At 33.8% G+C, this 27,167-nt stretch overlaps 1 protein-coding gene across 6 annotated transcripts in view; it reads left to right on the forward strand.

The window, feature by feature from the left end:
* ADAM18 (ADAM metallopeptidase domain 18) overlaps positions 1 to 27,167 on the forward strand; it is a 191,827-nt gene that overhangs the window by 37,708 nt on the left and 126,952 nt on the right. For 5 of the 6 annotated variants that reach the window (XR_003520893.2, XM_027599514.2, XM_027599511.2 and 2 more), the window contains 7 exons: positions 412 to 490; positions 882 to 958; positions 2,174 to 2,351; positions 7,798 to 7,863; positions 19,618 to 19,689; positions 19,885 to 20,051; positions 21,009 to 21,090. Coding sequence is in view for 5 of the 6 variants with exons in the window: in XM_027599514.2 (XP_027455315.1) it covers positions 412 to 490; positions 882 to 958; positions 2,174 to 2,351; positions 7,798 to 7,863; positions 19,618 to 19,689; positions 19,885 to 20,051; positions 21,009 to 21,090 (721 nt within the window). In the remaining variant the exon portion in view is untranslated. The remainder of the gene's footprint in view (positions 1 to 411; positions 491 to 881; positions 959 to 2,173; positions 2,352 to 7,797; positions 7,864 to 19,617; positions 19,690 to 19,884; positions 20,052 to 21,008; positions 21,091 to 27,167) is intronic. The other variant, XM_027599516.1, reaches the window with a different exon arrangement.

A 27,167-nucleotide genomic window follows, 5' to 3' on the forward strand; every position in this document is an offset into this window, starting at 1 on the left:
ATTTTTGGTATATATATGTTGTTCTCTTCTTAAAATTTAGGGATACAGTTTCTTCTAACAGACCAAAATATACCTTAAATCTCTAGTGTATGGCTTTGTTCTAGACTCCTGCCTGATCACATTCTCTCCCTTTTTTTTTTTTTTGTCATGAAGACCAGTGTTTTTGTCTTTTGTTTGCTGCTGTATCCCAATGCTTAGAAGAGGATCTATCAATAAGTTCCTAGGAAATGTTTGTTGATAAAGACATATATAGGCCCACAGGTTAATATCTGATAGAGAGGCCCAGTCTGCTCTAATTAAATTGTATTATTATATGAATCCTATATATTTCACATTTATTTTTATTTTGACGTTTATATTCATATTAAATTCATGACTCAAACATTTTTTTTTAATTTTTGTTTTTCTTAGCTCATTCTTATCCCAGAACTTTTTGGTTTATACATATAATGAAACTGGATTTTTGCATTTAGAGTCTTCATATTTTAAGGTAAGCTCTAGATGTCTTAGATATTTGTTATCATATAGTTTTTTATTGAAGTGGCCATATCACTACCATTGGGATATATTTGTTCTATGACAATTTAATACAAATATTTCATTCTGTATAATTATGACCCTGTTATGTTGTTGTACATAAAAGTGGTACATGATAGAGATAAAACCCAGGCTGAAAGAATATTTATTGGCACCTTGGTGGTACAAAATAAAGAGGATTGTCAAAAAGCCTTTTTCCTTGAAAATCTGCATTAACAAATCTATATGATACACAGTCTTATTATTTTCAATTATTTTTAACATTTTCAATCTTCTCTAATGTTAGCAAATACATTTTTATTCATAAAGAATTTATTTACTTACTTTTCTATATTGTTTTTCAGATGCATTGTCATTACCAAGGATATATTGCAGATATTCCAAATTCACTTACAACACTCAGCATCTGTTCTGGACTCAGGTAATAGGATCTTACATGATACTTACACATGGAAAACTTTAAAATGAAACTTAGTGGCTAGCAGACATAAATCTGGGAATTTTAAGGGGAATCCAAATCTGAAAGTTTCCTTTATGATGGCCTTACTTTTTAATATCAATATTAGCAGCTGAACTTTAGTGTCCATTCAAATGAAATTGTTCCAGGGAATCCTGACTGGAGGTGTTTTTTTCAAGATACTGTGCAAAAGGGGATAGTTTCAGTAAAGGAAACTTTAGAACTAAATAATATCATTGCATTATCTTTCAATTATCTCAAATAATTATGGAAAATGATATAAATTAATCATTTCAATATGCACATACTATATGCTTTCAGTTTAGGTGCACTCAGTATCAGATAAAAAAAACCAAAAAACAAAACAACTAATTAAGAAGGTCCCTCAGAGGTAAAAGGGCAGGGATAAGTGATTTTCATCAGTGATGGTGGCAAGAGAAAGGTATTAAGTTTATTAGAGGAAGACTGGTCCAGAGCAAAGGAAAAAAAAACTCTCCCTAACTTCCTTTTGGTTTTGGTTGCCTGACTTCTAGAATTTACTCATGTCCACTCAGAAAAAATTGACATTCATTTAATGTGGTTTTCATAGATATCCACCTCTTTAATTATACACTCTATATACCTGCTTTTCCTTATTCTAAACTCTGTAAGAACATGAACTTTATTCTTGGAATTCTCAACAAGTGATTGATTTTCAACAAATACTTGGTCTTAACTAATGTATCTTGAATAAATATGACTACTATACACGTAATATAAAATACTTTGCAATATATTTTATTCTTTAATATATGAGCAAAACTAAGGTAGATGTGATATCTCAGTTACTAATGGTAAACCAGAAAAAATGGGAAAATAAAGTGTGTTTATAATGTGTTCCTTACTATATTTCAAACTGGAATTTCTATTGATTTCTTCTCTATAATTTCCAATCCTTTGTTGACATTCTTTATTCATTGAGACATCATTAAACTATTTCCCTTTAGTTGTTTATATATGGTTTCTTTTAGCTCTTTGAAATTATTTAAATACCTAGTTTAAAGTATATAAATTTAATTCTTTAAATTTTTTAAGTTTTTTTCACATTTTAGAGTATAGCTTTTTTTTTTTTTTTTTTAGAGTATAGCTTTGATGGGATCACTTGTAGGGTTTTTATATCATTGCTTTCTAAATATTCAGGGGATTCCTTCAGTTTGAAAACATCAGCTATGGAATTGAGCCATTGGAATCTTCAGCACGATTTGAGCACATAATTTATCAAGTGAAAAATGAGAATCCAAATATACCACTGTTGGCAGAAAATTACAGAAATATTTGGCAGAAAGACCAACCTTACAAAGATAATTTAAGCTCACAGGTAACATGATAATTCTGATGTTATGACATACTGTGAAATTACTTATGTAGAATTTTGTTGATTGTGGACAGGAGCTACTTAACTGTGGAGTAGAAATATCTAATTTGATATCTTCTTTCTGCACTTTTAAATAAAACATCCATATTCCATCTAAAATATATGAAAAATTACACAATAATGTATTTCAGGCTTTTTATAATGTATTATGTTACATTTCTTACTTTAACAAAAATGCAGATTATTGAGTAAAATTTAGAAATATAGGAAGAATGAAGTCACTATATAAAGACAATAAAATAAGTTAAATTACCACTAGCTTGTTAAAATTATTTTTAATATTTTTATATATAGCTTTATGTACTACTAGAACATATCTTTTTAAAATTGATAATCATTTGTATATTATTAAACTCTTAATTTACCTGTTGGCTGTATATAGAGTTCTTGTTTGACAGATGTTTTTCTTTCATCATTTGGAATATTTTAATTCACTGTCATGGCCTCCATGATTGCTAATGAAAAATTAGCTGCCATTAATCTTATGGAGGATTCCTTGTACACGATGTGTCCCTTCTCTGTTGCTTCTTCCAAGTTTCTCTCTTTATCTTTGGCTTACAGCACTTTTTTTATAATGTGTCTTTGAGTGGTTCTTTTTGAGTTTATCTAAATTGGAGTTGACTGAGCTTCTTTTTTTGTACATTAATGTTTTTCACCTAATTTGTGAAATTATGGGCCACTAGTTCTTTGAATATTCTTTGGCCCTTTTATCTATCTCCTCACTTTCTGATACTTCCATTATGTGTATGCTTGATAATGCACCATAGGTCTATTAGGTTTTGTTTATTTTGCTCCATTCTTGTTTCTTTCTCTTCTTTAGATTGTATAATCTCAATAGATCTATCTTCAGGTTCCTTGATTCTTTCTTCTGTCTGCCCATATCTGATGTGGAGCCACTCTAATGGGTATTTTATTTCAGTTGTATTTTTCAATACCAGAAATTCTATTTACTTCTTTTTAAATAATTTTTTGCCTTTATTGATATTCCATATTTAGTGAGGCATTATTATAATATCCTCCTTCAGTTATTTATACATAACTTCTTTTAGCTCTTTGAAATGACTCAAAATACCTAAAGCATTTTTCTAGTAAGTCCAATGTCTGATCATCCTCAAAGACAGTTTCTATTGATGATCTTTTTCCTGTATATGGGTCAAACTTTAGGTCTTTTTCATGTCTCATAATTTTTTGAAAACTGAAACTAGTCACTCCAAATAATAGTGTGATAACTCTGGAAATCAGATCCTGCTCCATCAAATATTATTGCTATTCATTGCAGTTGTTATTTGTCTTGTAAATTTTAACTGGTTCTCTAAAATGTGTATTCTGTGTTGTATGTAACCACTGAAGTCTCTATTCTGTTATCTTTTCAGTGTGTTAATGATCAGAGTTCTTTAATTGCTTGGAAACAATAGGTTTCCCAGTTCTTACTGAGAGTCTCTCTGTACCTGTTGGAGCATGACTTTGTCACTCAGTCAGGCAGTTAACAACTGCACCTTTCCTTTCACTTTCTGCTTGCACAGAGCCTCGAGATCAATCAGAGGTGAGAGTTTAGGGTCTTTTCAGGTCTTTCCTTAAGTATGTGTACAGACTTGAGAATGCACTTAGCCTGATACATGTGTGTGGTCTGCTAGATTCCCAGAAATTTATCATAGCTTTTCAAAGCTCTGTTTGAATATCTTATTATCCAGGTTTCTTCTAAGTCTTTTTATTGGTCTACTGTTTGCCCCATGGTCATTCACTGCTCCAGACAACTGTAAAGTTTCAAAAAATTGCCTATAATTGTTTAAAACAAATGCCTTTGGAAAAAGGGCTTTTCACACTGTGTAAAATTTAGGTCAATATTGACAAACAAAATAGGTCTTTTAGGAACAAAATAGGTTAGGTCATGACATTTCTTTGGAAATGAGATTTTGAAGATGTTCCAGCCATATTCTGCTTTTTCTGGAGGTTGCCAGTGTACTGGTATTCACTGCAGATTTGAGCTATTAGTTTTCAACTAATGGGAGAAAATATTAGAGTGAATCCAAATTCCACAAATACCATTATTTTTACCCAGATCAGTTATTTTTCTTGAATAAACACTCCCTTGAAGGCTGCAAGACATTTATTTCTAGAGATCTGAAAAAAAAGTTGATTCTAACAACTTTTTCCAGTTCTCTTGTTGGTTTTATGTAGGGAGAATTTTTAGTGGTTCTCAACCTGATTTTAATTGATGTATTTTTATTTCTTCAGTTTTATATACCATGTATTTATAATCTTTTAATGTACCATTTTTAAATTTACCTTGTTATTCTTCCATTGACCCCTGGGAAATTTAGAAATGTGCATAATTGGACATTTTCTAGATATCTTTCTTGGTACTTATTTTTAACTGATTTTCATCATGTTCAGATAGTGCATTTGACTTTAGTATATGTGTTTCTCTATCTATCCTGCAGTTGTTTTGTGTAGTGTTTTACAGATGTTCATTAGGACAATTTGTTTGTATTCTTCAAAATTTCTGTTTTCCACAATTTTTTCTTGTAGGAATTTTGTAGTTTATGTCTGCTGTCCTCCTTTGGGGCATTTTTGAGCTTTGTTCTGTATTTTTCATTTTTACATGAGATATCATTATTAATTCTTATTTAAAGTAATAGAAGATATATTTGCTGAACTTTCACTAGACAGTACTGTAACCAATAAAAAGCATTGAATTTTCAGTGAAAAATCTCTCAAACACAAAATCTCTCTGGTGTAGATGGTTTTATGTAAAATTTATAATACATGTTAAAAGAAGATATAATGCCAATTCTGTACAATTTCTCCAGCAAAAATTAAGAGGAGTAAACATTTTACAACTAACTTTGTGAGGACAATATTGTCCTGATACTAAAACTGTATGACAGTACAAAACAAACAAACCCATAGACCATATGAATATAGATGTAAATATTCTGAATAAAATACTATCAAAAGTAATTGAGTAATTTATTAAAAGGATTGCATACTATGATTAAGCATTGTTTATCCAGTGATGGAAGTCTGGTTCAGTATTTGAAAATATACCGAAATTATCTATCATTTAACTAGATTAAAGAAGAAAAGGTGCAGAAAAATAGGACAAAATTCAATTCAAAATTCATTTATGATATAAATTCTCAGTGATGTCGGAAACTTGTTCTAGTGATAAAAAATAATCCTATAAAAGCAGATAGCAGTCTCTGGTCCACCCCATTTGACAGACAACTAAATCTTCTGGTTCAGTGCCAGCTGCGTCCCCGAGACACAATGGTGAAGGTCAGAGTAAATGGATTTGGCAGTACTGGGCTCCTGGTCACCAGGGCTGCTTTTAACTCTGGCAAAGTGGATATTGTGGCCATCAGTGACCCCTTCATTGACCTCAACTACATGGTCTACATGTTCCAATATGATTCCACGGCAAATTCCACAGCACAGTCAAGGCCGAGAACGGGAAACTTGTCATCAATGGAAAGTCCATCTCCATCTTCCAGGAGGGAGATCCCGCCAATGTCAAATGGGTTGATGCTGGTGCTGAGTATGTTGTGGAGTCCACTGGGGTCTTCACAACCATGAGAAGGCTGGCGCTCACTTGAAGGATGGGGCCAAGAGGTTCATCATATCTGCTCCTTCTGCTGATGCCCCCATTTTCATGATGAGTGTGAACCATAAGAAGTGACAACTCCCTCAAGATTTTCAGCAATGCCTCCTGTACCACCAACCACTTGGCTTCTCTGGCCAAGGTCATCTGTGACAACTTTGACATTGTGGAGGGACTCATGACCACCGTCCATGCATCACTGCCAACCAGAAGACCGTGGACAGCCCCTCTAGGAAGCTGTGGCCTGATGGCCAAGGGACTGCCCAGAACATCATCCCTGCTTCCACCAGTGCTGCCAAGACTATAGGCATGGAAATATAGAAAATAACTGCTGGAACTAAGTGAAATCAATGAAGTCACAGAATACTTGATCAAGATACAAAAATCAACCATTTCTACATATTACCAATGGATATGTGGAAACTATAGGAAAAATGTATAACATTTTCAATCACTGAAAGAATAAAATGATACCTTAGTCATTTTAGGCTGCTATAACAAATTACTGTAGACTAGTGGCTTAAACAACAAACATTTATTTCTCACAGTTCTGGAGACTGGAAGTCCAGAATTAGGAGCATGTTCAGATTTTTGGTGAATGTCCTCTTCCTGGTACATAGAGGCCTGTCTTCTTGCTGTATCCTCATATGGTGGAGAGACAACTAGCTAGCTCTTGGTCCCTTCTTATAAGGGCACTAATCCCATTCTTGAGGGCTCTAGCCTCATGACCTAAATAACTTCCAAAGTTCCCACCTCCAAATGGGAGTGTTTTAACATATGAATTTGGGGGGAACACATACATTGCAAGTAGATATATAGCAAAACATGTACAGGTTTTGTATATTGAAAAGTACGCAATGTTGATGTAAAAAATCAAATGTAAATAAATCAAAGAAGACATCAAGAAATGAAGATACATACCATGGAATGGAAGACTCAGCATAATAAATATTCCATTTTTCCCCAAGTTAATGTATAGGTTTAACATAATTCCTCCAAAATCCTAGCAAGAATTTTTATAGCTACATATAAACTTGGTCTAAAAGGTATATGGAAAGTCCAAGAAACTTGGATCAGGGAAGAAATATAGAAATTTTTTGAAATTTCTATATGTAAAGCGGAATTTCAGTGTCTTAGAAATACAGCTCATAAAAAATTACCATTGAAGTGTTAATTAATGATAAAATAAATTGATGATATATAGCTGACTGGCTTGACACTATCAAGAATTATTACATCATACCAAATGGGACACAGTCTATACTGAGACTACAGAATTACTTCTTATATCACTCATTTTGTTCTTTCTTGTGTACCCATATGGTTAATAGTATAAAGTATACTATTTACCCAAATTTCTGTGTAGACTAAGAATTCTCAAATATTTCTTATGTTTTTCTGTGAATGAATTAAAAACTTCCAGTGCCTCACAGTTGGTATTACATAGTCTTTAGGAGGGCAGTGTGTGAAGAATTTTCAAATGTGAACTGGTAATGTAGGTTTGCAATGAGATGAAGACAACAGAATGTTTATCTTTATATTCATTTTCTTTCTCATTCAGTATTAATAGAGAGTACCTAAGCTCTTATATTACTCCAGCAAGCTCACTGGGACTCTTTTAAACCTGGAATATATTTTCAAATGAAATTTTCTGATTTGTAATTAATTTTTATATTTAATTCCTCATGAAGTTTTTGTATGTGTTCCCCTTCTATGCATGTTACTCTTTGCACTTAACAAATTCAATATCTGTTAACATTTGATAAATCCTTTTTTTTTTCCCTTCAGGAAACAAATCTTTCAAAACTATTACCCCAATACCTAGAAATTCACATTATAGTAGAAAAAGCTTTGGTAAGTAAACTTTTACTTCCCTCCTTCCCTCTCTCATTCCTTCTTTCTCTCTTCTCTTTCTTTCTTTGAACTCAATGAAATAATTTTTTTCTTAACTTTAAAAACATAATGTAATTTTTAAACTATTTCCAAGTAAAGATATTCTATTTTAGTTGTTACTGTTATAACTAAAAGCCCAAACTGGCCTAGAATGCCTTACACTATCTACCCTGCCCCCATCCTCAGCTTAGCCCAGTCTCTCCTTGACCTCACTTTCTAGAAGCTTTGACCTTCCCTTAACCTGCTCTAATCTCTCTGGTCACATTACATTTTTAAGCATACCAGATGCTTACCTTCTTGCCAATTTACTTAATGTTTTCTAACTTTACTGAGAAATAATTAACAAACATAATTGTATATATTTTAAGGGTAAAATGTGATGATTTGATATACATTGTGGATTGATTGCCAAGACTAAGATAATTAACACATCTATTACCTAACATAGTTATTTTTTTTTTATGTGTCTGTGTGTGTATATGCACAAGCCTGTGTGGTAAGAACACTTAAGATCTAGTCTCAGCAACTTTCAAGTATACAATATCATATTGTCACCATGCTGTATGTTAGATCTTCAGAATTTATTCTTTCTTATGACTGAAAGTGTATACCCTTTGACCTATATCCCTCCATTTCCCCTCCCTCCAGCCACTGGCAACCACTATTCTATTTTCTCTTTTCTTTCTTTCTTTTTTTAATTTTACGTATAATTGATACCATACAGTTTTTGTCTTTCTCTGTCTAGCTTATTTCACTTAGTGTAATGTGCTCCAGGTTCATCATGTTTTGCAAATAGATTTCCTTCCTTTTTATGACTAATATTCCATTGTGTGTGTGTGTGTATGTGTGTGTGTGTGTGTGTGTGTATCACCTTTTTTATCCATTCATCTGTTGATGGACATTTAGGTAGTTTCCATATCTAATCTGTTATGAATAATGCTGCATTGAACATGGGAGTGCAGATATCTCTGAGATACTTATTTTGTTTCCTTAGTATATATACCCTGAAATGGAACTGCTGGATCACATGGTAGTTTTACTTTTAACTGTTGAAGGAACCATCATACTGTTTTCCATAATGGCTATACCAATCTACATTCTCACCAACAGTGTAGAAGGATTTCTTATTCTTCATATTCTTTTTTTAAAAGCTATGTAAATAAACATATTTATTTGACAGAAAGAGAGAGAGCAAGCACAAGCAGGGGGAGTGGCAGAGGGAGAGGGAGAAGCAGGCTCCCCACTGAGTAGGGAGACCGATGTAGGGCTCTATCCCAGGACACGGAGATCATGACCTGAGCTGAAGGCAGACACTTAACCAACTGAGCCACCCAGGTGTCCCAGGATTTCCTATTCTTCACATTTTTGCCAACAGTTGAAATCTCTTGTTTTTTGGATAATAGACATTCCAACAGGTGTATGGTGATATCTCATTGTGGTTTTGATTTGCATTACCTTGATGAATAATGATGTTGAGCACCTTTTCGTGTACCTGTTGATCATTTGTATGTCTTCTTTAGAAAAATATCCATTTGGTAGACATAATTTCTTTTGAATATCTACCTAGGAGTGAAATCCTTATGTCATAGGGTTAGTATATGATACTTTAGGAGATATTGACAGTTTTCAAAAAAGATTATAACAATTTGTTCTCCCATCAACAATTTACGAAAGATCCATATCCCCACAAACAATTGGTATTAATAGTCTTTTTTAAATTTTAGCTATTCTGGTATATGTATAATGAGATCATATTGTGGTTTCTATTAGCATTAACCTGATGACTAATGAGTTTGAAAACATTTGATGATATTCTCTTTAAGAGAAAATATGTGCTTTCCATTTTATTTATTTATTTATTTTATTTGAGACAGAAAGAGAGATAGAGAGAATATATAGGGGAGGAGCAGAGAGAGAGACTCTTGAAATAGACTCCCTGCTGAGTGTGGAGCCCAATATGGGGCTTTATCCCACAACCCATGAGATCATGACCTGAGCTGAAACCAAGAGCTGGACACTTAACCAACTGAGCCACTCAGGTGCCCCTTCTCATTTTAATATTTTTATTAATGTTTTGTGGGATTTTATTTATTTTGAATATTAATTTTTTGTCAGATGGTATATTGGGGATATCTTTCCAGTTTGAGTCTTGTTTTTTCACTCTCTGAATGGTGTATTTTTTTTAAGACTTTATTTATGTATTTGACAGAGAGAGAGAGAGCACAAGCAGGGGGAGCAGGAGAGGGAGAAGCAGGCTCCCACTGAGCAGGGAGCCCAATGTGTGGCTCGATCCCAGGACTCTGGGATCATGACCTGAGCCAAAGGCAGTTGCTTAACCAATTGAGCCACCCAGGCACCCCTTAATGGTGTCTTTTGATGGACATATTTCTTAATTATTATGCATCTAAATCCAATATATGATTTTTATCATTATCTTTTCCTTTTAAGAAATATTTTCTTACTCCAAGGACATAGATATTTTTACTTTTGTTTTGGAATTTATTTTTATTTACCTTTTCACATACACTTTTATGATCATCTCTAGTTGATAAAAATGTGTGGTGTGAGGTAGGGGTTAAAGTTTATTTTTTCCATATTCACTTGCTCCAACACTATCTAGAAAGACCTGTCTTATCTCATTCAATTGTGCTGGCAATTTTTAAAAAGTCAAGTAATGGAATATGTACAGCCTATTTCTCAAATCTCTGTTTTCTTTTCTCCCCACTGGCTAATTTATATTTTGTTGAATACGGTACAGTGTAGAAATACTTTATATGCTTTATTGTCTTAGCTTGGCTCTCTAATACATATGAATGTATTGTGTATATTCCTAACTTCCCCCCCTACATTATAAAGTAGCTATTTTATATACTACTTAATCATTATATTTTACTCATTTTACAAACCATGGATTTTTTTTTTTACTTAATATTCTGTTTAGGATTTTAGGGTTTATGTTTAGGAAATAATGATATGCAATGTCCTTCCTTATAATGTTTCATTTCATTGTATTAAGCTTACACAAGCCTCATAAAATGAGTACTGTGTTTTGTTCAAGACTTTATACATTATGGGTTTGATCTCTTCCATATGTATTTGGAAGCATTCACATTTGAAGCCATGTAGATCTTAAGTTTTCTTAAAGGGAATATTTTTAAGTACTGATTTAATTGCTTTGGCATATGTAAAGTAGTTCAGATTTCTTTATTTTTGTTTCACTTTCTGTAAGTTAGGTTTTCAAGGAATTTTTTTCATATCATCTAAGTTTTCAAATTATTGAAATACATTTATTGAAAATACCTTCTTTTTATCTTTAAAAGGTTGGTAACTTTGTAATAATATCACCATTTCTATTGCTCACCATTGCTATCAGTGATCTCTTTTCACTCCTAAGTTTTATAATGAAGTCATCAAATATGAAAATTAACATTCCCACAAAACTATTTACTAGTCTATAGATTTTGTTTGAGTTTTGACAGTTTCCCCACAAATGTTGTTTTTCTTGTGCAACCTCCAGTCCAGGATCCTACACTCCATTGAGGTGTCATGTCCTTATTCTCTTCTAATATGTTATAGTATTATGGTATTTCTTTGTGTTTCCTATACCTTGGAACCTTTCTTGTCTTTCCTGATATCATTCTTGTATTGGAGAATACTTTCCAGTTACCTTGCTGAATGTACCTCAATATGAATTTGTCCCATATTTCCTCATGATTATATCGAGATTGTATTTTTTATAAGGATACCAAGAATGTGATCTTTTCTTTTTAAGCTGTTGTTAAGGTAGTGCTGGTTTCATAACATGAATTAGGATGTTTTTACCCTTTTCTTATATTCTGGAAGATTTTGTGTATAGATATTTTAATTTCTTCTCTAAATGTCTGTAAGAATTCACTCTTGTAGCTTTCTCAGGCTAGTGATTCATTTTTTTGGAAAGTTTTATTGCATATTCCATTTTGATGGTGATATGATTATATATTTTTCAACTTTGTATAATTTTTGGTAAACAGTGTTTTTAAATTTATCAACATTAAAAAAATATTGCAGAGTTAAGATGGTAGAGTAGTAGGGGGACCCAAGATTGCCTTGTCCCTTGAACAAAGCTAGATAAATATCAAATCATTCTGAACACGCAAGAAATCAATCTGAGGACTGGCAGAACAAACTGCCCAACTATAGGGATAAAAAAGATCACACCACTGGAAGGTAGGAGATACGGAGACAAGATTTGAGGAAAAAAAGAATTGAGCGCTACAGAAGAGAAAGAGCTCTGATCACAGAAAAAGAAGAGAAAGCAGTGCGCATAGGGATTTGCACAAGAAAAACATTTCCCTAAAACCACTGACTGGAAAAATGAGAAGGGCTGATTGCTGAAAGTGTTTATAGTCAGTAGAGCTCAAAGTCTGAAGTTTTAGAAGTTCATGCCATCGCCGGGACAGAGCCTGGCAGGCCTAACAGTGCTCCTGTGGAGAAGGAGGTCAGAGGCCCAGGAGCTGAGAGTTTTGTCTGAGGATCCTCTGAATTGCACTGGGAGAGACAATTCCCCTTCTTGGAGTGAATTTGGGAGAGGTGACACTGCTTCTCACAGGACAAAAGAGATGGCGGGCACCATTGAGATGCCTCATTCATTAGCATAGGCACAGAGGCACCTGTTGAGGGCAGTTTACCTGAACACTGGCTTGCTGCACTTCACCATAAATCTCAAGCCTCTGCATGTTCATTCAATTGCCCATCTGGGACAAACCAGCCCCAGGTACAGTGTGGCAAGACCCTCCCCCAGAGGATCAGTGTGGGTCTGCACTGCATCATCTTCCTAAAATTTGAAGTTTTGAATCCCAGCTGCCATGCCTGAAATAAAAGACAGGAGCATTGAGCAACTGCATGGGCAGAAGGCTTGGACACAGACAGGGTGAGGGGAGGGATCTGAGGGACCCCTGGGACACATGAGGGGAGATTTTTCACTCTTTTGGGAGGGTTTCCTGAACAGTGGCAGGTGCAAACTCCCCTCTCTGGGGACAAGAGAGTGGGCTGATGCCAATTTTATCCCCAGCCCATCAGCAAGGATGGACTTGAATGATGAGCACAGTGCCCACAGTGCAGGCCCTAAATCATACTAAAGGGGTATAACCAACAAGAACATCTAACAATTGTAAGTATTTATGCCCCCATTTTGGGAGCACCCAATATATAAATCAATTAATAACAAACACAAAGAAACTCATCAATAATAATACGATAATAGTAGGGGACTTTAACACCTCACTTACAGCAATGGGCAGATCATCTAAGCAGAAAATCAAAAAGGAAACAATGGCTTTGAATGACACACTGAACCAGATGAACTTAACAGATATCTTCAGAACATTTCATCCTAAAACAGCAGAATACACATTCTTCTCGAGGGCACATGGAACATTCTCCAGAATAGATCACATACTGAGTCACAAATCAGGTTTAAACTAGTACAAAAAACTGAGATTATACCATGCATATTTTCAGGCAACAGTGCTATGACATTAGAAGTCAACCACAGAAAAAATTTGGAAAGACCACAAGTACATGGAGGTTAAAGAACATCCTACTAAAGAATGAATGGGTTAACAAGGAAATTAGAGAAGAAATGAAGAAATACATGGAAGCAAATGAAAATGAAAACACAACAGTTGAAGTTTGGGGATGCAGAAAAAGCAGTCAAAAGAAGGAAGAATATAGCAATATAGGCCTTCCTCTAAAAACAAGAAAAGTCTCAAATATACAACCTAAACTACCTAAAGGAGCATGAAAAAGAATAGCAAATAAAATCTAAGTCAGCAAAAGAAGGGTGATAATAAATATTAGAGCAGAAATCAATGATATACAAACAAACAAACAAAATCCAGGATGGATCAGTGAATCTAGGAGCTGGTTCTTTGAAATAATTAATAAGATTGATAAACCCCTAGCCAGACTTATCAAAAAGAAAAGAGAAAGGACCCAAATAAATAAAATCCAATGAATGAAAGAGGAGAGATCACAACCAACACCACAGAAATACAAGCAATCATAAGGGAATATTATGAAAAATTTGCCAAAAATTGCAATTTGGGAAGAAATAGCTAAGTTACTATAAATATATAAACTACCAAAATTGAAACAGGATGAAATAGAAAATTTGAACAGACCCATAACCAGCAAAGAATTTGAAGCAATAATCATAAATCTCCCAAGAGAGTCCAGGGCCAGATGACCTCCCAGCAGAACTCTACCAAACACTTAAAGAAGCGTTAATACCTATTCTTTGGAAGTTATTTCAAAAAATGGAAATGGAAGGAAAACTTCCAAACTCATCCTATGAAGCCAGCATTTCCTTGATCCCAAAACATAGATGCCAAAATTCTCCCCAAGGTACTAGTTAATAGGATCGAACAGTACATTAAAAGGATTATTCACCATGCCAGAATGGGATTTATTCCTGGGCTGCAAGCATGGTTCAACATCCAGAAATCAATGTGATACACCACATTAACAAAAGAAAGGAAAAGAACCTTATGATTCTCTCAATAGATGCAGAAAAAGCATTTCACAAAATACAGCATCCTTTTTTGATAAAAACTCTCTGCAGTGTAGGGATAGAGGGAACACACCTCAATATCATAAAAAGCACATATGAAAGACCCACAGCTAATGCCATCCTCAATGGGGAAAAACTGAGAGCTTTTCCTCTGTGGTCAGGACCAAGACAGGGATGTCCACCATCACCATTGTTTTTTAACATAGTACTGGAAGTACTGACCTCAGCAACCAGACAACAAAAAGATATAAAAGGCATCCAAATCAGCAAGGAAGAAATCAAACTTTTGCTATTTGTAAATGACATGATACTCTATGTAGAAAACCCAAAAGACTCCACCAAAAATTTGCTGGAACTGATACACTAATTCAGTAAAGTCACAGGCTACAAAATTAACATAAAGAAATATGTTGTATTTCTATATGCTAATAATGAAGCAAAAGAAAGAGAAATCAAGGAATTGATCCCATTTAGAATTGCACCAAAACCCATAAGTTAGCTAGGAATAAATGTAACTATAGAGAGACTATAGAACATTTATGAAAGAAATTGAAGAGGAATGGGAAAACATTCCATGCTCATGATTTGGAAGAACAAATAGTTAAAACTTCTATACTACCCAAAGTGATCTATACATTTAATACAATCCCTACTAAATACCATTAGCACTTTTCACAGAGCTAGATCAAACAATGCTAAAATTTGTATGGAACCACAAAAGACCCTGAATAGCCAAAGCAATCTTGAAAAAGAAAAGCAGAGCTGCAGGCATCACAATTCTGGATTTCAAAGTATATTAACAAAGCTCTAGTCATCAAGACAGAATGGTACTAGTACAGAAAAAGACACATAGATGAATGTAACAGAATAGAAAACCCAGAAGTGGACCCTCAATGCTATGGTCAAATAATCTTCAACAAATCAGGAAAGAATATTCTATCAAAAAAAAAAAAGTCTCTTCAACAAATGGTGTTGGGCAAACTGGATAGCAACATGCAACAGAAAGAGACTGGACCACTTTCTACACCATCCACAAAAATGAATTCAAAATTTGTGGAAGACTTAAATATGAGAAAACAAACTATCAAAATCCTAAAGGAGAACACAGGCAGCAACCTCTCTGACATTGGCTGTAGCAACTTTTTACTGGACACATCTCTGGAGGCAAGAAAAACAAAAGCAAAACTTAACTATTTAGACTTCATCAATATAAAAAAACTTCTGTGCAGTGAAGGAAACATTAAACAAAACTAAAAGGCAACTTATGGAATGGGAGATGATATGTGCAAATGACATATCTGATAAAAGGGTTAGTATCCAAAATGTATAAAGAATTTATTAAACTCAACAACCAAAAACCAAATAATCCAGTTAAGAAATGGTCAGAAGACACGAATAGACATTTTCCCGAAGAAGATATACAGATGGCTAACAAACACATGAAAAGATGCTCAACATCACTCATCACCAGGGAAATACAAATCAAAACCATGATGAGATATCATCTCACACCTGTCAGAATGGCTAAAATTAACAACACAGGAAGCAACAGATGTAGCTGAGGAAGTGGAGAAAGGGGAACCCTCTTACACCATTGATGGGAAACTGTGAGAGACTATAGAGAACAAACTGAAGGTTGATGAGGGGGCGATGGGCTAGATGGGTGTTGGGTATTAAGGAGGGAACTTATTGTGGTGAGCCCTGGCTGTTATATATAAGTGATGAATCACTAACTTCTACTCCTGAAACCAATATTACAGTGTATGTTAACCAACTAGAATTTAAACAAAAACTTGAAACCTACAAAAGATAAAAAAATAAAACAATTATTGGGATAAACATTTTAATAGTCCATTATTATCCTTTTATCTTGTAGGGTGTATATTTTGGTCTCTCTTTTATATGGTTGATATATATATCATATATATATCTCATTTTCTTAATAGTACTTATTAGGGTTATATCAATTATATTCATCTTTTTCAAAGAACCTTTATTTTTTATTCCTTGATTTTTATGTTTATTTCCCAGTTTATTGCTTTTATTTATTGTCTCCCTTTCAGTTTCTTTCATTTAGATAAGATCACTGATTTTATGCATTTTTTTAATTTTCTAATATATACACGGTTAAAAATTTATCTCTAGTCAATGAGTAACTGTATAATACAAGGGTTTTTGTTTGTTTTTAGCAACACAAGTTTTGATAAGTCTGATTTTTATCAACATTTCAGTTTTTCTAAATCATTTTCTAATTCGTGTGTGTGTGTGTGTGTGTGTGTGTGTGTGTGTGTGCGTGCGCGCGCACGCGCATGTGCGTGCGTGTGTCTGTGACCCTTGGGTGATTTAGAATTGCATTGGTTAGATTCAAAATATTTGTGAATTTTCAAGTTATATTTTAGTTGCTAATATCTAGTTTTATTCCATATTGGTAAAAGAACATAATCTGAATGATGTAAAATCTTGGAAATCTGTTAAGACTTCCATTATGGCCTAGTATATTGTCAATTTTGTAAATGGTCCACGTGCATTTGAAAAGGATTTATTACATTCTGCCCTTATTAGATGCAGTGCTCTCTGTATATTAGTCAAATATTTTAACGGCATTGTTCAGACCTTCGATATTTATTTCATTTTTGCCCTCTCATCTTATCAGTTACTAAGAGAGTTATCTTAACACTGGAACAATTATTGTGGGTTTCTTAAATTCTCCTTTTAATTGTGTCCATTTTTTTTTCCATATTTTGGCAATGTGTATTATTCCTACTAATTAAGCATTGCTATGTCTTCCTTATATATTGAGAATTTTTACCTTGTGAAATAAACCTTTGGAGCTAGTGATATCTTCCAAAGTGTCATGACATTTAGTACATGAAATTATACTCCTACTCTGATGATCTTAAGTGTTCTCAGATTGTCATAAATAAGGATTTTTCTATTTGTGTGTTTTATGGGGATATATTTCATATATATAACACCTGTCTAATGCACTGTTTCTTCTATTATAAGGAAAACATTTTGACTAGAATATATTTAACTTTTAATTCATCCAATGGAAATATATAATTAATTTTCCATTACTTTTATTATCAACAGTTGTAACAAGTAATCCATGTCAATAATTATCATAATTTTGAGTAAACAAGCTATACAGATTTCTAAGATTTGGTAGGATTCCAATTTTTTTATTAAAAAAAATAGCAACTTTTGCAGAAGTATTAAGCATTTTCCAAAATATGACTCCAAAGAACATGTGTTAAGTTCCCAAATAAGTAAGAATTTATGTCCTCTCACCTGGGTGGCTCAGTCAGTTAAGCATCTGCCAATGGCTCAGGTCATGATCCCAGGATCCTGGGATCGAGTCCCACATCCAGCCCTTGCTCAGTGGGGAGCCTGCTTCCCTCTGCCTGCAGCTCCTCCTGCTTGTGCTCTCTCTCTCTCTTTCTCTGACAAATAAATGAATAAAATCTTAAGAAAAAAGAATTTATGTCCTCTCAAGAATTTACCAGTTTCAAAGGACAACTTATTTCTTTTCTCCTTGCCTTTACATAATTTCATTTTATTTATCAAAACTTTTCAAATCCTTATTTAAAGGAAACAGTCAACAAAACAAAGAGACAACCCACAGAATGGGAGAAGATATTTGCAAATGACACTACAGATAAAGGTCTGGTATCCAAGATTTATAAAGAACTTCTCAAACTCAACACCCAAAAAACAAAGAATCAAGTCAAAAAATGGGCAGAAGACATCAAAAGACACTTCTCTGAAGAAGACATACAAATGGCTAATAAACACATGAAAAAAATGTTCATCATCATTAGCCATCAGGGAAATTCAAATCAAAACCACATTGAGATACCTCCTTAAACCAGTTAGAATGGCAAAAATGGACAGGGAAAGAAACAACAAATGTTGGAGAGGTTGTGGAGAAAGGGGAACCCTCTTACACTGTTGGTGGGAATGCAAGTTAGTACAGCCACTTTGGAAAACAGTGTGAAGGTGCCTCAAAAATTTAAAAATAGAGCTACTGTATGACCCAGCAATTGCACTACTAGGTATTTACCCCAAAGACACAGATGTAGTGAAAAGAAGGGCCCTATGCACCCCAATGTTCATAGCAGCAATGTCCACAATAGCCAAACTGTGGAAAGAGCTGAGATGCTCTTCAACAGATGAATAGATAAAGAAGATGGGGTCCATATATACAATGGAATATGACTCAGCCATCAGAAAGGATGAATACCCAACTTTCACATCAACATGGATGGGACTGGAGGAGATGATGCTAAGTGAAATAAGTCAAGCAGAGAAAGTCAATTATCATATGGTTTCACTTATTTGTGGCACATAAGGAATAGCATGGAGGACATTAGGAGAAGGAAGGGAAAAATGAAGGGGGGGAAATCGGAGGGAGAGATGAACCATGAGAGACTATGGATGCTGAGAAACAAAGAGGGTTTTAGAGGGGAGCGGGGAGGGGGTACTGGTTAGCCCAGTGATGGGTATTAAGGAGGGCATATACTGCATGGAACACTAGGTGTTATACGAAAACAATGGATCGTGGATCACCACATCAAAAACGAATGATGTATTGTATGGTGACTAACATAACATATTAAAATTTTAAAAAAATGAAAAACAAAAAATAGAAAAAAATCCTTATGCCTCATAATTTTTTAATTATGTTAATTTTTATTTTTATTATTTTAATTTTTTATAACTGTGATTTGTGTTTTTTTCCATAGAAATATTTGAGCATTTTGATTTTTAAATGTTTATTTGATTTTTTTTTAACCAACCATGTGACAGGAGGTTTTGTGATTCCCTCTGCTTCATAGAAAATGACTGTTATTTTCTGAGTGTCTAGCTGAAGAAATCTCATTATAGTAAGGAGGAATCTGTGAAGTTATTTTAGGACCTCTTGATTTCAATTTTTTCTGTTTGAGAGTGTCTTTAAAATATGAACAATTGAGAATCTATTTCAAAAACCTAACTATGATTTTTGTTGTTTCTTTTTTTATAAATGTTATCATTTTTGTATTAATATGCTTTATATTGTTTGACAAATCCTGTGGTTTACCTGGCTAGTATAAGCAAGATATATGCACCATAAAAAATTGCTATCACTCACATTTTTTAAAAAATCACTTAAAATTGTTTTTCAGTATGATTATATGGGATCAGAAATGATGGCTGTAACACAGAAAATTATCCAAATTATTGGCCTTGTCAACACTGTAAGTTTTGTTTTTTACATTTACAGTTTTATGAAAAATCATTGAAACCAATTTCTAATCATTACAAATTAATGACTTAAAAATCTTCGATTATTAATATCCAAAATAATAAATTGAACTTATTCTTTATTTTTATGTAGTCTTGAAGTAATGACTAATGTTATTTGAACAAGTATGCCATAAATTTTATTTTAGATGTTTACTCAGTTCAAATTGACTGTGATGCTATCCTCCTTGGAATTGTGGTCAGATAAAAACAAAATGTCTACCAACGGGGATGCTGATGATTTATTACAAAGATTTTTCACATGGAAACGAGACTATCTTATCCTACGGCCCCATGACATAGCATTCTTACTTATGTAAGCACAATGTTCTACATTAAAAAAGAAATATTAAATAAGTTCATTAATTTGATAACTTAATGCATAAATGTGTAAATGTAAACTGTGTTCTTCAACTTTCTGTAGGCCCCTCTGAAAATTTTAAACAAACTAGCTGTTGCAATGGATGCAGTAGTGTAGTTGAAAATACAATAAAAACAAAAACAACATAAAGAAGTTATATAAAAATATATTTTGGAATATAATTTATGTAAAAGACTTGCCTTTCATAAACTTTTATGATGTTAACTATACTACAGAACACATATAAGCTTTAGCTTCTTAATAATGTAAAAATTGGCACTATTCAGTTAATATTACCTATAATATGTTAATACATTTCGTGTCTACTCTGATTAAAAAGGATATTTTTGGTAATAATTAAGAAAATGCTTATATTTCAGACAGGCAAGACTTCTTATTCCACAGTTAAAAAACCCTTTTGTTTTAACTTTTAGTAACCAAAAGAGTGCATGCAGTACAAGTGAAACTGAGGAGAATTCAAGATAGTAAAATTTTATCAAGTCTAGGAGTTAGGTGAGGAGAGGAAATTGGATTTAAAGTGAATTGTATGGGCGCCTGGGTGGCTCAGTTGGTTAAGTGTCCAGCTCCGATTTGGCTTGGGTCATGATCTCAGGGTCGTGAGATGGAGCCCTGGCTCTGCACTCAGAGAGGAGTCTGCTTGAGATTCTCTTCTTCTCCCTCTCCCTCTGCTCCTCCCCCCAAATAAATAAATAAATCTTTAATTTAAAAAGGTGAATTACAGTTTTCAATGATTTGAGCATTTTGTATAATATATAAGAGAATATCCAGATCAAAAATTGGTTTGTTTGAAAAATCATTTTAAATTTTATGAGACATTTAATTTTATAAATAAGCTAATAAATTGTTCTGAATAAGTATGGCAATAAAATAGGCTATACTATAATGATGTAGTTACAGGAAACGTCCTAGATATTTGGGAGCAACATTTCCTGGCACAATATGCAATAAAAGCTATGATGCAGATATTGTTATGGTATGTAATTTTTATCCTTTATTATTTTTTCTAAACTTTCTATTGTATTTTATATTATCTTATATAGCTAAATAGTGTATAATAAAAGTAGTGCATATTAACTTGACATTTTCTTTTATATGTGTATTTATTTTTTTGTTGGTACCAAATTATTTTAATTTCAGAAAGTTTATTTAATTATAAATTATAACATAAATCAAAAGTGTAGCATACAAAAAAAAGTGTAGCATACATTAATACACTTATTCACCAGGTAGGCAAAATGACTAACATTTATATCAGATTTTCTAAGGATGTAAAACCATAGAACAAAGTTAAAGCCTCCTGTATGTCTACTTTAAATTCAAAAAATAGCAAAAATCACGAATTTGTGTTTCCATTTTATGTCTAGTTTATGCAATTGTTACAAATGTATGTATATATTAACTAAATATCATTGTTCTGCATTGTTCTGATTTTATGCATCATTTTCATACTATTTTGAACAGCTTTTAAAAAGATGCATATATGTTGAATCATACAGCTCTACTTTTAAAACTTTTAGTTTTAAAGTAGTAATACACATTCACTTATTATAAATACAAGTGATTTTACAGGACTAATACTGAAAAACTGAATGAGCCCCTTGCATAAACTACAGTCCCTGAATTATTTTTTTCATTTTTAAAAAATTTTTCCTCCTGGTTTATACTTTCACTTTCATTTACTCATAAATAAAATTTTATTGGAGTATATCATATATAGAGAACTTTGCAAAAATCATAAATATATAGGACATTTAATTTTCACTAAGTCAATATGTAGACATAAACATCACAGAGATCAAAAAATAAAATATTTCAGCATTTCAGAAGACCACTATGAATCACATACCTTGTTCCACTTACTATCCATACCAAAGAAAACCACTTTCCTGACACTTACCACCAATGGTTAGTTTGGCCTCTTTTTGAACTTTATATAAATGAAATAATGCAGTGTGTATTCTTGTGTCTGCCATTTATTTGCTCAAAATTATGTCTGTGAAAATTATCCTGTTTATATGTGTAGGAATAGTTTATTCATTTTTTACTCCATATTTCTAAATAATATTCCCATGAAATTTCTTGAGTCTTCAAATTTATACATCTATTGACTTCCTATCATTGAAGTCAGAATTTAAGACCCTAATAGCTCATCATATTTACATGCCACTTCTTCTATTCTTCCTCTGTAATTATATAACTGATTAGAATTCTGTTTTATTCTCTGATGGACCAAATAATGAACTAAAATTAAATTGTCTTCATTGCATAACTTTTGCTTCTTCCAAAATTTGTAATTGTATCATATTGCTTTTGCCCAAATTCTCTAATAAAATTAAAAATTGCCTCTACTTCTCCACATGTTTCAAAAAGTGCTCTTTTTAACACTAGAGACCTATCATTATTCCCCCTCAATCTCTGTTAGACTTTTTGCATAGGTGTTTTTTACAAATTTTCTATTGTGTCTTCTTTGGAACATGTGTAGTCTTTTTTCATAACTTGCTTACTCATTTTGATAGGCTATATGCCCCTATAATTTACTAAAAAAAAATTGATGTGTATTAAATTGTTTGAGAGTGACATGATTGAAAATATATTTAATTATTTCAAAGATTGGTTAATTTTACTTTTAAAATAATTGTACCTTGGAGTTTTAAAGGTCTTTTGTTTTTTACCATTTCTTTAGAAATTTAATGCTATTCTTATTCTCATTCATTTGTGTGTGTTTTGCTTGTTTTGTCTATGGAAATATTTAAGATCTTTTCATCCTTATATGGTGTTTTTTATATCCAATATGCTGGTTATACTGAAGCCCTTTCAATTGGGATACTATTTACTTCTGATCTGAGAAATTTTACTGTATTACATTTGATCATTTTTTCCCCTTTTCTCTCTGGAACTTTGTTAATTAAAGCATTTTGATTCATCATCTAATTTATTTTCTTATTTAATTTTTCTTTTATTTCTACATCTTCTAATATTTCTTTATATTTATACTTTGGAGCAGTCACTCACGTAAGTGTTCTCAGATCCATTTTAAACCAATCCTCTGCTCTGGGGAATTATTGCACAGGGAACTATATATATATATATTCCCTGGGCTTCCTTGCTTTCATGCTTTTGTATATTCAGCAAATATGCATGATTGAATGGGGGCAGGCAGAGAAATATCTTAGTATCTCTACATACTGACCCTGCTTAAAACAATGTCTCAGAACTATTGCTTCCTATTCCTGTGAACGTGCTCCCCCTTCTGTCGGTAGCTCCTGCTGAATAGCACTTGTTTATGGAATCTAATAATAGCTTTTTATTCATTCATCCTGTTCTGGTGTTGGTAGCAACATTCAGCTTTTCTAATCTCAGAGTTGCCTCTCACTTCTCTTGTGTAAAGGTCCTGTAATAACTTCATTTGAATTGGATGCCTTATGATGACACCTATTCACTTTAAGCTCTATCTTAAGGATTAGAAAACTTTATAAAGAAACAGGTAGTAAATGTTTTAAGCTTTATAGACCATGTGAACTATGTCACAGGTACTCAACTCTGCCATTGTAAAGCAAAAGCCAATATAGAAAGAATATAAATTTATGAGCATGGTGATGTTCTAATAAAATTTTGTTCATGAATAACTGAAATTTAAACCTCATAAAACTTCATTTGTCACAAAATGTTAATTTTTTTGTTTTTTCAACCATTTAAAAATACAAAACCATCCTTATTTGCAGACTGTACTGGTCATTCACCAGATTGGGTCTTTGGACCCTAGTTTACCCTGCCCTACTTTAATCCCATCAGCCCTTATCCTCACAGATTAATATTAAAAGTTGTCAGGGCTTTCCTGGAAAAATGATAATTATAAACCAAAGCAACTTATAAGATCTTGCTAATTTATGTTAACATTTTCCTGGGAAACAAGTGAGGGAATAAAAACTAAGGGTTCTGGACAAACAAGAACAGAATAATCTTTATTTAATAGTAAATTTATTAATCTAGGCAAATATACTTGAGTTTTTTAATTTAGTGTGCCAGCTCAAACATTTGAGAGTGGTTTTAATAGTTTTATCAATTGACTGAAACATGTAAGCAATCATGGTCTATTTGCAATGAAGTTCTGTCTTGAAAAGAAAGAAATTCATAGACTTATAGACATGGTTGTATTTGAATATATTTATTTTGTTCATCAAACTCACCCATCTCTTGACTATGCTTTTTGTGTTCACTATACTCTGTAAGTTAGGACACACAGTTAGTTATATGAATTGTTTGATAGACTTTGGAATTCTTTAGATAGATAGGTAGTTCAGAAAGATTAGATGATTGATAGACGACAGTTCACCTGAGAGTAGAGACAATTTTATTTATTCCATTCTAATATGAATGCTTTTCATTTTTTTCTTGACTTATTCCATCAACTAGAATCCTCAGTAAAATATTCAATAGAAATTCTGAGATTCTCAACCCTTACTTTGTTTGTAATCTTAGAGGGAATGCATTCCATCTTTCATGATTTTGTATAACATTAGCTGTAGGTTTTTTATAGAGGCCCTTTGAGTATAAGGATGCTCCCTTTGATTACCATTTAGTTGATAGTTTTTTCTTTCTTTGTTTTTACCAGAAATGGATATTGGATTTTGTCAAATGCGTCTATTCTCTTCTCTTATTGAAAAGTCATTTGGCTTTTTTCTTGAGTTTGTTGAGTGACTGTATTATTGTTGGATTTTCAATTGGTGAACCAGTTTTGCATTCCTAGAATAAATCCCACCTGTCTTGATGTATTGTCTTTTTTTATATATTGTTGGATTCAAATTGGTAAACTTTTGTTTTTTTGTTTTTGTTTTTTGTTTTTAAGATGTTATTTATTTATTTGACAGAAAGAGAGAGACAGTGAGCAATGGAACACAAGCAGGGGGAGTAGGAGAGGGAGAAGCAAGCTTTCTCCTGGGCAGGGAGCCTGATGCGGAACTCGATCCTGGGACTCCAGGATCATGACCTGAGCTGAAGGCAGACGCTTAATGAGTGAGCCACCCAGGAGCCCCAAGTTGGTAAACTTTTGTTAAGAAATTTTGCATTTGTGATGATTGGGTATATCAAACTATAGTTATCTTTTCTGATAATGACTATTTCTGGATTTTCTATCAAGGTAATAATGAGTTCCTAAAATGAGCTATGTTTTCTCTATTTCTGGATGTTTTGAAGAGTTTGTGTAAAGAAGAAATAGAGAATAGAAAAACAATAGAAAAAACTGGAAAAAGTAAAAGCTGGTTTTTTGAAAAGATAAATAAAACTGACAAACTCTTACTTAAAACAATTAAGAAAAATATAGAGGGAAGACTCAGATAAATAAAATCAGAAATGAAAGAGGAGACATTACAATGGATAAATAAAAAGGTAACAAAGGACTATTAATAATTATATGCCAACAAATTAGATAACCCCAGAGAAATGGATACATTCCTGGAAAAATACAACCTACTAAAACTGAATCAAGAAAAATAGAAAGCTTGAACAAATCAATAACAAATAGAGGTTAAATTAATAGTCAAAAACCTCCCAACAAAGAAAAACCCAGCTTTACTGGCAATTTCTACCAAAAATTCAAGGAAAAATTAACATCAATCCTTCTGAAACTCTTCCAAAAAACTGAAGAGAGAACACTTCCAACTGCTTTTTAAGGGACCAGCATCACCCCAATATGAAAGCCAGAAAAAAAAGGATACTACAAGAAAATAAAACTACAGGCCAATATCCCTGGACATAAATGCAGGTGAATTAAGATAGTGGAGTAGTAGGGGGACCCTGAGCTTGACTCATCCTTCAAACACAGCTAGATCAACATCCAGCTATTTTGAACAACTAGGAACATGATCTGAGGATTACGAAAACAATCTGCACAGTTGGAGGGAGAGAATGTGTCAGATGTAAGTTTGGATTGTGAATTAGGAGACAGGGAAGCTGTAGTGCCCCAAAAGGGAGGGAACCCTTTTCACAGAGCAAAGTCTGGGAGAGAGAGAGAGAGACTGGGAAAGAGTGCAGCTGGTAGGTATTGCACAATCATCTGTGGTGAGGAGATCCCCTGAGTCGCACTGAGAGAGATCCCTCCCCTTCCCAGAGTACATTTGGAGGAGGGTATTTTGCCTCTCCAAGGACAAAAGGCCAGCTGGGAGCCATTGAGCAGCCCTCAACAGCAGGGTCAGAGGTGTGCACAGAGGGCAGAAAACCTCAACAACATTTCACTGTAAGCCACAATAGGCTTAAACCCCTGTGTATATGCAGAGATGCTGCTTTTCTGCAGCAGAACTGAGCAGAGAGCAGAGACACTGGCAGACTGCAGATAACGTGGCTGCCGCTTTTCCTTGTCTGCCACAGTAGAGTCAAGCCTCTGTGTGACTGTTTTTTTGGGACAGAACGGAGTAGGGGACTGAATCAGACACAGACAGCTGATTAACTTGGTTCCAGCTTTTTGATGAGCATTACAATAAACTCTAACCTCTGCTCACACACTGTGCAACTGTTTTCTGGTACTGGGCATGCTGGAAGGCTCCCCTCCAGGGGAGGGGAGTGGGCCCACACCTTGTCAGGCTCTTTAAAACTTGGGAGTTTGGGATCCCAGACAGCAGCCAGGGATAAAATAGTGGAGATATGTGGTACCGGGTTGCTGACGGTGCAGGAACAGACAGGCTAATGGCAGGGAACTAACAAAAGCCCAAGACAGGAGATTGTTCACTTTTTTTTTTTTAAGATTTCTATTTATTTGAGAGAGAGAGAGAGAGAGAGAAAGACAACACAGAAGGAGAGTGAGGGAGAAGCAAACTCTCTGCTGAGCAGAGAGACTGATGTGGGGCTTGATCCCAGCACCGTGGGACCATGGCCTGAGCCAACGGCGACGCTTAACCAACTGAGCCACCCAGGTGCCCTGGTTGTCCACTTTTCTGAGAGGGCATCCAGAACAACAGTAGTCAGGCGTTCCTCTTCCCGGGGACAAGAGGGTGGGGTGACACCATACTCTTCCTCCTCCACAAACCCTTCCCTGCCCCCCACCACCCACCAGCACAG

Source organism: Zalophus californianus, chromosome 2 (genome assembly GCF_009762305.2).
Source record: "Zalophus californianus isolate mZalCal1 chromosome 2, mZalCal1.pri.v2, whole genome shotgun sequence".
NCBI lineage: Eukaryota > Metazoa > Chordata > Mammalia > Carnivora > Otariidae > Zalophus > Zalophus californianus.